Below are 11,977 nucleotides of genomic sequence, written 5' to 3'. Positions count from 1 at the left end.
AGCGACTCTACCGAGCTGTGGGGACGAGGGACGTCTGCCACACGGACTTCATCCGCTCTGGGTACGTTGGACAGTGATGGATGTCCTTAAACTTAACAGGACAGCGAGGAAACATGTGATGTAAGGTCAGTGGTTCAGTGGCGTCCGAGGTTATGTGCAGACTTTGGCGCGCCTCAGGCTCATGTTTTTGTGTATTCACTCTGCCTTAGAGCTCCATTGTGGTCCCAAACTATTAAAAACACTCCAATGAGCTGCATCGCTTCACTGGGTTGACATTTAGTTGTTACATAGAACAAGGCCACTGTAGTTTACTACAAATACACTGTAAATACTCACTGGGGGATGAAATCCACTGCTTGAAAATAGGTCCTGACAACAGCACAACTTTTAGTGTTTGAGTAAAATTTGACATAAAAACAAAGTAATGACATATAAGGTAATTAATGACATATAAAGTAATTATTTTGTCACTGCAGCTTGTTTAAATCCGTCTGGAAAGGAGCCAGTAGAGACTGTTTGGAAAAGGGCAGGCAAAAAAAAACAAAAAACAAACAATTGAAGGTGATTGGATGAACCACCTGTCCATCACGGGCTAACTTCAACCAGTCAGAAGAAAAGCAGGACAGCCAGCTGGTAAAACAAATTGTCACGGAAGCCAGCTGAGAGAAAAACAAAAAAAAAAGTCTTCAGGGTCGTCTTGCAAACTCAACTGCCTCCGGGAGGCATTAACGCACCAAATCAATTTCAAACCTGCACGCTTACTCGTTTATGAGATGATTTGCATGTAGATAATATTTTATAGTTGTGCTGTTGTCAGAGGGAAGCTCATTAAATATTAAAATCTGAAGAGATGATCGTCTGAGAGCATGGGAGTACTCACAGTAAGTCATTTCAGCGCAATACGCCCATTTCGGTTTGATATTTTTATGGTACGTTTGGGAAATTTGGCCTGTTGGTGATGGCGGAGGGGAGATAGCTGGGATCATCCCATGGGGAGCACGAGCATCCAAAAACATCATGGAAATCTGAAGTGTTGTCAAGATATTTTAAAGGACCGAAGTGATCATCATGAATCTCCACAGTAAAAGAGGTTTACTGTTGAGGGGTTGTTGAAATATCTTGTTTCATTGATCGACAGAGATTGACCGACGATGCCATTTTTAAAACAGCCGGTCGACAGGAGACACTCATCACACAGGAAGCAGCTGTTTACAGTAGCCACTGTTCAACTACTGAAGGTTGAAAACAGCTAACCTTCAGTGCTGAAAGGCCAACATCGGGGGAAATTGCTTTAACCTTTTTTTTCCTCTCACAATTACTCTGAAACCCATTACGAGGACCTGAAAAACTATCTGAAAAGGTCAAATCGTTCCTTATGAAAAACTCTCAGTCGATCATTTTTTCCACGTTGTCCACCAGAGAAACATGTTCGTTGTTCTACGCATAATAACTCAGCGTGGTGCTGCAGAGCTGTCTCTGGAGGAGGGTACTGTAGCCTCCAACTTGTAATGGAGTATTTAGTTTGTCTCAATGGTGTTTCAGTGGAACAGGAGCTGTGTTCTGATTGCTCACTTAACTAACATCACGTCCAGCTCATCACGATGCTTCTCCCTCCATCGACTCCCCTATGAAGCTCGTGGATCATTGGATGACAGTAAGTGCAGGGACACTTCATGACTTCGTCCTTTAGAAAGCAATTTTCTTCAGGCTTGGTGCCATTTAATGGGGTAACTTTTGTTGCCTGGAAGGAGGCAGTTCCTTAATGACTAAAGTCAGGGATGAAAAGACTCCACTGAGTAGTAAAAAGCTAGAGATGACTGAAAAATGATTGCCTGCGGTATTGTCCTGCAAGATGTGCACTGATACGCAGCTATATTTAGGTACGTGTGCAGTGAATCTGCCCTCTCAGGGTTGGGAATACGTGGTATGAGCACCGTTACGGCTTTGATTCACAATAACTTTTTCATACTATGGCATTCAATATTTCCCCAAGTTCCTTATCAGCAGGTTTTGGCCTCCAGAGTGCACTTTCAAGAATATTTCAGGATGAACACAACCATGTCGCTGAGTGAGTTTAAAGGGATATTCTGGTGTAAGTTTAATCCATGGTCTAACACACCATGAAACTGAGTTAGACCCCTCCTTGAGAGATCAAGTTAGCAGACCGCTAATTTACAGAGTTTTATCAACCTCAGAAACGACCGCACGACAACAATACACTGCAGTAAATGGATCCAAATATAAACCGCCACCAAAAAGCCACAAATAATGCTCAGAACAGCACCAAACTTCAGCAACAGTACAAATATGGTCTCAGCACATAGTCCGGGGCATCTAACCTCCGCTAGCTTAGCTGGATTTCTATTGTGAAGCTAAAAACAGATTTCAACTCTCCTCCATCAGCTTCCGGGTCGGGGAAGTCCCGACGCGACGATTACCGAGTGCGGTTAGAAATGCTCAATTCCGTTCTTTTCCCTGTCCGCTCTCGATAATAACTGTTATAAACTGGCAGGTAAGACACATATGAACTTTGATTGCTTTTCCATGGAGTCATAATCATACATTTTCATCCATGAGCCGCCGAACTCTACTGCACTCGGTAATCGACTCGTCGGGACTTCCCGTCAACAGGAAGCTGCTGCAGAAGAGTGGTAAATTTAGTCAGCTTTTCAGTAGAAATCCAGCTAAGCTAGCGGAGGTTAGATGCCCCGGACTATGTGCTGAGACCCTATTTGTACTGTTGCTGAAGTTTGGTGCTGTTCTGAGCATTGTTTGTGGCTTTTTGGTGGCGGTTTATATTTGGATCCATTTACTGCAGTGTATTGTTGTCGTGCGGTCGTTTCTGAGGTTGATAAAACTCCGTAAATTAGCGGTCTGCTAACTTGATCTCTGGAGAGGGAGTCTAACACAGTTTCACGGTGATTTAGACCATGGATTAAATTTACACCAGAATATCCCTTTAAAGCAGTGCTAACGTTGTTATGTTAGTCTGTCTGTTTTAATGTGTAAATATGATCTGGTATGTAATGTAATAAACCGTATAATCCTAAAACTCTCTCTCGATCTCTCGAGAGGGAGTCTAACACAGTTTCACGGTGTGTTAGACCATGGATTAAATTTACACCGGAATATCCCTTTAAATTCTTCCATCGTGGAAAACCAAAACTAGTGTGGGATTATTCAAGGGTCTTTACTTTGTCACTGTATGGTAGTTTTTACAGTGGTGCTTTTGATGCCAATAGGACTCAAGGACTTTTCATTAATAATAATAATAATAATAATAATAATAATAATGATAATAATCGTTCCAAAGGGATGTAACTGTTCAGCTGTGGACAGCTTCACTGTAGAATACAGACGCAGATGACACTCCGCTGCTCGTTTGCAAAATGATATTGTCAGATACTTTGAATGTTTACATAAACTCTCTTGTTTGCGCTGACACATATTCTGAAAAGAGATAAAGTTTAGTTGTTGACTGTGAATTAATCTTTAAACGATGCGTCAACAATATATCAGAGGACACAACAGTCGTTAAACACAATGCTGCCATGGATCTGCGTGTGTGCCGGGGAAAAAAAAAGTTTCCTGCCACAGACTATTCAAAACATCCTGACAGTTCTGTAGAAAGACTATGACTCATTTTGAATAAAGGGACATCTTTTTGTGATTGTGATTGACGTCCGATGTGTTTCCGTGATGGCAGTCCGTAACTGTCACTATGAGCAGGTTTGATTGACGTGGATCCTCCTCCTCCTCCTCCTGTTAGCTGCCATCCTCTGTAGTTGTCAGTTCACTTGGATACATGTTGAAAGCTGACTGTCTCAACAATTAATACAACAGAATAGACGAAGAACACAAGGAGAACACTCTGACACACTTTTCTACGAGGTTATGTTCAGTGAAAATACTTGATTGAGTAACTCAACAATAAAATGGTAGAAGTTTCTTACAGACTTTAATTTGTTTAATGTCGAGAACAGTGGTGTGATGACTCCTTCAGTTAAGATCACAATGTGAAGTCCTGCACTCTACAAGTATCAAAATTAGCAGTAGCATGATTGTCTGTTGAGAACCACGTACCTCTAAAAAAGTCTACTTTTCATTGTCAGAAAAAGAAAAAACGTCTGTTTTCATCTTTGAGACGAGGCATTTTCCAGCTAATCCAAGAGAGTTTTTAAAGAATTTATATAGCTTCCTCCTTCAGTTTACCACAAATATACAATCACGCATCATTTGGAGATGCATTATCATCCCTGGAGAGGAAAGTGTGGAAATGTGTGATCTGAAAACGAACTAGTAACTAAAGCTGTTCGATAATGTAGTGAAGTAAAAAGTAGGCATATAAAGATGTACAAAATGGAAAGAACAAAGAGTACAAGTATTTAAGAACATATCTTGAGTAAAATGCTTCCTTAAATTCTGCAACTAACTAACAGTCTTAGTGCGTTTTCACACCTGCCTTGTTTAGTTCGGTTGAATCAAACCCTGGAGCGTTTACCCCCTCGGTACAGTTTGTTTAGGAAGGTGTGAACACATCAATCGCACTCGGGTACAGACCAAAACCGGACCGAGACCTTGTTGAAGAGGTGGTCTCGGTCTAGTTCAAAACAAACTCTGGTACGGTTCGTTTGTGGTGAGAACATGATCCAACCTTGATACGACCCAACTGCAGGAAGCATCAGTGCTTAACCCCGAATTTCCACTGGATATGTGTCTGCTGCGTTGCTCCGCTGTCCGCCGTCCGGTAACCCCCATCGGTTGCATTTTGAGTCCGCCACTGCGCAGTACGGTAGACAGCTGGCGTCGCGAGGCCGATGAGTTTCTGCGGTAATCACATGATCACTCGTGACCGCAGTTATAAAGTTGTGTCATAAAAACAACAGCAGGAAGTGTTCCTGACAGAAGGATTAGTAGAAGAGCTTGTGTTTGTCTCTTTTTTGAGATTTGTGTGCTGGTTGTCAACATGGAGTGTTTTATTTTGAAAAGTAACCGGATGTGATATTGTTGTTGTTTCGGTGCTTGACTTCCTGTCCGCTCGGTTCTAAATTCAGCTGAATTGCTGCGTCGTTTTCGAAATTCGGACCAATTACAGAGCAGTTTCCTTGCGAATCACACATTTTGGTCCGCTTGTAAATGCTGCCATGTGAACACAAACCAAACTCGAGGCAACATGTGTCATTGTAACAAGTTGGTCCCTGATTCGGACAAGAGCAAACAAACTATAGGTGTGAAAACGCCCCTAGTTAAGTAGTTTAAACATGTCTTAAGTGTCATAGCCTGAAGGTTTTTTTAAAAAAAAACTAATAGCAGTCAATGGTTTTGTTAATAACAAAGGAGGAATATTTTAGGATTTATTTAATGTCCTAATTTGTAACTTTAATGCGTTCACTGTGAACCCTGCATTGGGATTCAGACCAAATAATATAAGATTGATCCCATGTAGGATCCACCTGACAAAAACAGTGAAACAACACAATGAGTCGTACATGGCCATCGTTTATTTATTCATTTCATATGCAGAGAAAAATATACAATTTAAAATTCAAGCTCAGCAAAAAAGTCTCTATGCATTGACAACAAGCCAGCTAGCATGGTTCAGTCTGCCGTCTGCAGAACGGCAACAAGTACGTTTATGTAGCTACAGCCAGAGTCATGTGATACAAACAGCTCCGTCAGCAACCAATCACAGCCGATGATCAGATCAGTTTGTTTTGGGAAAATGAAATGGAAAAAAAATGGTTTAAAGAAGGTTCTGTGATCACAGCCGCACAGTGCGGGCGGGTTTGTGGCTGAGAAAAAAAGGTGGTATGAGGTATAAGAGATGGGGACGAGTCTCGTTGATGGAGATCTTTTTAATTTGTGAGCCTGTTGAGAACTGTTTGTCAATGACTCAGGCAGTGAGCAAAATGCAGTCCACAAGTAATACATAGACACATACCAGACAGTCTCCCGCACGGCAAAATAAACACTAATGCGACACCGCTTTTCTCTTTTGATAGCGATAATAGTAATAACAACAACATCAACATCGTTTTGTTTTTTTCTTCCTCGATTTGGATTTTCAACAGGTTTTTCTTTATTTGACATTCATGTGGTCTGTAAAATGTAAACGAATGAGAGGAATCTCCCTGCGTTCGGATGCACGGAGGTAACAATACGTACTGTTACAGCTGGCGAGAAATTGTTTTTGTTTGTACACCAAGAATGACAAGAGAAAGAGGTCGTGAAGTGATGATCAGAACCATGTTTTATACTTTTACGTAAGTGTAATATTCAAACAGAATGTTTATACAGAGCAAACGGACGGTATAATTATGCTCGATCTGCATTGTTCGCCCTCTTGGAGTCCTTTTTATGTAGTTCTGAGCTACAAAAACACCAAACAGTAATACAAAATGTCGTTGCCTCTTCAAATTTAACAGTGACAGTTAAGCACAAAGAGCCTCACAGCTGCGTTTTAGCACATCTTCATAAAAGGCGAGTCATGACGAAGCCAGTGTCCTCGACGCTCCGGCCATTTATCCTACACAAAGTCTGCTAGGTTGTACAAAAGACGACCGGTATTCATAAAGCTATCGCAGAACAGAAGAGCAGACTTGATCATCAAGGATACCAGAGTCGTGGCAAAAAATCTGTCGAACATTAAAACTTTAAAAGAATTGATGGCATTGGATCTGCTCGATAAGCCTCACAAAGCCAGACTTCATATTGAAAAACCTTTATGTAATAAAGCTTCACTTCTTGATGCTTTATTCTGCACTCATCCTCCAAAAAACCAGCTGGTACATTCCCAGATGACAGCTGATGATTAGCAACTGAATTCCCTTTTGCGTTGCACTTTCAGTCGACGGTGACCTGAAGTCGAATTTGTGGATTTGCTTAAACTACTCGACACTTTACTGATGATGCTGTGCTGTATATCAATAGTAAGTAATGGTAAACAAAGTAAAAGGAGCTGTGTATAAATGAGAGATATTCATTTTTTCCTTTTCCGTTATCCCGTTTGTATTTTCTTGTGCATGTGAAGGATCTTGAAAGACTTTTGGATCAAGTCGGACAACAGAACCCGACATCAGATTGATGTTTGGCGATGCGAATAAGAATATTGTCAGTTGACTTCTGTGCAGCTACCTTGATCTGATCTCCAAGCAAACTGTTGTCTGCTGTGATCTCCAGGACCATGACCAGGTAAACTGAATACTTGATACATGATGAACTTCAATACTATGAGAACCAGTCGCAGGTAATCAATGGTAGGATACAACATCTGGAACACCTGTGACATTCAAAGCTGGAGCCAGTGTTTCCCCAGCCGCATGACCTATATTAGCTTCGTAAAGGTATTTGCTGTCAGCAGTCAGAAGATAATTCCCGTGTTACAAGTGGTCACCATCATATTCCTCTGAAGGGCTCCCAAATGTACGACACTAAGAACGGGATAATGTTCTCTGAGGACGCTGCAGAGTGTGTTATTGGATTTATACGATGGCTGAAACCATGGAGAAGCTTTGTTGAAATCATTTTCCCATTTTTTAAAGTGTCCATTTATTCAGTTTGACCCGTGCCATTGATAAAGTAGATAAACCCCCAACGTAAGGCTAAAAACAGCTTTTTTTTAAGAAATGCAAACTAAACCTTGAATCGTACTCTGGTTTGCTGATGACTCCTGTCCTCGGAGGCTTTATGAATACAGATCTGGACGAGTATAAACTAACAGCGAAGCACCAGTGAAACTAGAACACATTTTATCCAGCCAGAGAGCGAGCTTCAGTAACAGACTTCACTTGATATTTAAGGCAATGTAAGTTCATAGAATTGTTCCTCTCAAACAAAAAGAAGACAAAATTGGGGAAATGGACACGTTGATACGCGCTGCCAAGAGTAGCTGCAGCAAACAAAGATGGTTTGTAAAGACATACAGTAACTTCACCGGACAACAAAATAAACGTACATCAACCACAACCCTTCGTGACAGCAGGTGCTGCCAACTTTCTTTTTTGAAACTCATTTTTAAAAGAAAATCACATATGGTTTAATTTCAATTTCAAGACATCTTAACCAATCAAAAGAATACAAATTCTATGAAGAGACACAAATATAAAATTAAAGGGGACACCAACCCTAAAACAGAATCCACATTTTGATTCCTAAAGCCTCAACAGTTTAACTGTTAACTGCTTGTGGCAGAAAATCTACGATGTTAAAGTCAGCAACTTGTGAAATGTGAAATTAAATTGTCATTTCTCACAGAAAACACATCAAATATTACTGTGTCAGCCATTCTCTTAAAGTTAGAAAGCTGATTTTCTTTTAGTACTGATGAGAGGAACTGAATTATAAACATGAAGCTATGAATCAGATGTTTAATGACTCATTCTGCTTCAGGGACTTCATAATAATAAAAAGAAAATTATAACATCTGCTTGTAAAACTACCTGTTGTTCAATCATTTTATTTCTATACAAAAGTGAAAAGGTAAGCTTCTTTTGTCATCTGTATCAGAAGTGCCAGACAAAAATGTGTAAGTAGGTTTTTAGAAAATATTCTGTGTATTGTGTTTCCTGACATAATGCTTTTTCCCCAAGGACACTGATTAAAGTCCTTCTTTTTTACAGGTAAAGATTTTTGATTTATATTATAGACAAATTTCGAATTAAAAATGGAAGTAAATAATTTCCCCATTTTGGCTCAAGCTTTTGATATTTGTCTGTTTTGTTAGTTAAAGTGCCAAATAAGTGCCCTAAAGATGTCCAAAAATGAAATTCTGTATCATGCAGTCGGCATTAATTTCCCAAACCGTCTGTTAACGTAAGAACACCTGATGTGGTTTCTGTTTCAGGGTTAATTTCCTCTTTAAAGACACTAAGAAGAGAGAGAGCCCCTTTGTCCCTTGGAGTGGGGTCAGAACACTGTGACCCCGTCCTCCTGCTTCGCCACTGTGGTGCTGGGAGTCCAAATGACTCACTGGTAACACCCCGAACCCGACCCCACCCAGAGGTCACCACCAACAGTCTCAAAACCAACATCAACCCCAAACCCCATCAGATTAACCTCTGATTCCCTGAACCTGACAGCAGCACAGACCTGGGAAAAAACAAAACATCCAGATGTGTCATATTCAAAACACCTGTGATATTACCTCTCGTTATGTTTATTCAAAAGGCCTACATAGTTTGGTAGGTGTTACAGGAAATTCAAACAAGAGTTAAACGTATGCAGATGATACTGTCCGTCCTTCTTATTTATCTCTGTCATTATAATACTACTGCTTTTTACACGGTCAGTCACAATATGTGACATGTTGGCAAACTTCAACCTGCATCAGTGCTCGTGGATATTGTTTATCTAGTGAAGAGGGCAGGAGGCGCTGCTAAAAAGTGTGACGCAGCTTTGCAGTATACAGTGGTGATAAAAATAGAATCACTGCAGGGAGGTAATTTCACAAGCTGTTTTTCCTGCAGCTGTTTCTGATGGCCTTATTCTTGATTATAAGGCCCCAGAATCAGCTGATGTTGAGCTAGATCACAAAATTCCTCCTGATTCATGAAAATAACTTCTATTTAAGTACACTTTAGTTTTTGTTTGTATTCAAACAATACAATACAATCAAAACTGGGATTTAATTTGAGTTCAAATCAGTGAGCAGAATAGGTTTTCATAACATCCAAATGATTAGCAGCACTATCATCATCATTATGAACAAGCATTTGTATTTTTCTCATTTCTTTTTTCAAATAGCTGTTGGCACGAGACAAGGCAGGCTGTGTGAATCTGCTATCATATTTAGGGTATATTTTTTCAAAATATGAAGATTGTTTTTCATAATTTCTTCCAATTATAAGGAGCAAATTCAGTATCATTCATCACTTACTTCACATGTCTTGTGTGGCATCGTAGTTCCGTTAGTGCTTGAAACAAATATCTGAATTTATTGTTTTTGCCCAGGTCTGTTAATTATATTTATGGCAATATTTTAAAGTCTTTGCTGCTTTTTGTTTTTGGAATCATCCACCCTTTGATTCAGGCTAATGCACCCACCCCTCCACCCCTCCCCCAAACTCCAAATGTCCAACGCCCCACAGGTGATCATAGAAAGTCTTCAAAAATCACAAAAACTCTAAGAAATTTGTTTTCGGATGGGATTTCTCAGACTTATGTTGTTTCTGGACATGTTGAGAAATAACATTCATGTAACCCATTCTGGGTCCATAGACAAAGTTTAAGAAATATTGATCAAGAGTAGATTGTTGTTCTTTTCCTTATACCAGCTATGGTTTGCAGATATTACTGTACATCCAACATCCAACGTCTATTGTCCGAGATATCGCAATATACTGTGTGTGTGCCCATTTAAAGTCCTGATAAGGGCTCAGCAGCATATCATCATTCTGTAGACCCATTTTGAGAGAAGCCATCACAAAGAAGACCTCATACTGAGATCAGTGTGGGACACAGGGTGTTAGGTCCACCACATCCCAATTAGTTTCTCAGTCTGAAACATCAACAGATAAAGATACAAGACTCTGTAGTGGAAGTGTTCTCAATCACACACTTCCAGAAAGCTTTACTCCTTGGCAAGTCTTGGTGGTTTAGGAGATTTTGGTATCTACAGCTCCTTCTATTAATCCTGTGCTGTTTATATGCCCTCTCGAAATGTCTAGCTCCAACCCCTGTCCCTCGCACTCAAGTAGAGACTCGGACATCCACTTCAAGACTGATGATCTTTCAGCAAGTCTTACTGAGTTTCCCAACATCTGTAGCTCCATACCTAACTGCCTCAGTGGAGTTGGGGCCATAATCATTACAGAACCCAGGATCCACAATGGTTTCAGCTTTTCCAATGTCTGGCACCATCATCCTACCCAGTGCATCCCATTTCCATCCATCCATTTTGGGTCCTAAGTTTGTCATCGCCATCCTTATTCCTAAATTCTTTTCCTTTCCACCCCATCCTCCTCATCTCCCTCCCCCCCACCCCAGGCTAGTCTTCTCATTGGGGGGCGGGGGGGCTCGTGCCGCTAGAGAGCTGTAATCTGAGTCAATTCTGTATTGGAATTCCCTGTTCCCTGTTGCTCTCTCCTCTGTTGGGGGTCTACCCCCACCAAAGGGAGTTCCACGCCTAGTCATGCTGGATTAGGAGTCCCTCCCCCGGGCCCCCCGCCATCACCGGCTTTGCAGCTGTAGGCCGCAGCCACCTCCCTGGCGATGCTCCTCATCCTACCAGACTGCTGTGTGTCAAGGCGGAACGGCGATGGGTGGCAGAACTCGCGGAAGCAGCGCTTGAAGTTCTCATCCAGGAAGGCGTAGAGCACAGGATTCAAGCTGCTGTTCACGTAGCCCAGCGCGATGCAGAAGTGCATCAGAACCAGAGTGAACAAGCTGCTCAGGTTGAAGCCCAGGGACTGAGCCAGGACCATGATCTGGATGGGGGTCCAACACACGACGAACGCTGCCACCACCACCAGGACCATCCTGGTTATGCGGCGCAGGTTGCGGTCCTTTTCCTTGGAGCCGGACAGGATGCGAACGCTGCGCAGGCGCTTGACCATCAAGCTGTAGCAGATGCTGATGATAGCCACAGGGATGAGGAAGGAGAAGAGGAAGATGCAGGTGCCGAAGACTGGGTCCCAGTGGCTCCTTGGTTCAGGTAAGACCACGATGCACTCAAAGCCTAGATGAGGTGGAGATGCGGAAGAGAGGAAGACAGAGGAAAGAAAACAAAGTTAAGTTCTGTACATGCAAAAAAACAGACTGAATAAGTTGGGTACAGCCTTTACAGGGTGTGTTAGCATACAGACTGGAAGCAGGAAGAAACTGCGAATCCTGCTAGATATCAGGTTATATCATGACAGCTTTACACTTGCTCAACAGTCCAATTCTCAGTTTCTAAATCTTCTGATCTTTTAGCTCAGCTAGGCTCAATAAGTCTGGATGAAACTGATGCCAGTTTGCCAATGTAGTTAAAGATTATATC

General features: G+C 41.5%; 1 protein-coding gene across 1 annotated transcript in view; it reads right to left on the bottom strand.

Annotated features, from left to right (window-relative positions):
* Window positions 1–5,483: 5,483 nt before the first annotated feature.
* oprl1 (opiate receptor-like 1) overlaps window positions 5,484–11,977 on the bottom strand; it is an 89,736-nt gene continuing 83,242 nt past the window's right edge. Inside the window, exon 6 of the mRNA XM_030423495.1 lies at window positions 5,484–11,674. Within this exon, the coding sequence (XP_030279355.1) occupies window positions 11,127–11,674 (548 nt within the window). The 3' untranslated portion in view covers window positions 5,484–11,126. The remainder of the gene's footprint in view (window positions 11,675–11,977) is intronic.

This window comes from Sparus aurata, chromosome 7, assembly GCF_900880675.1.
Source record: "Sparus aurata chromosome 7, fSpaAur1.1, whole genome shotgun sequence".
NCBI classification, from domain to species: domain Eukaryota; kingdom Metazoa; phylum Chordata; class Actinopteri; order Spariformes; family Sparidae; genus Sparus; species Sparus aurata.
The sequence above is the reverse complement of the archived record's forward strand: the minus strand, read 5'-3'. Positions and strand labels throughout refer to the sequence as shown.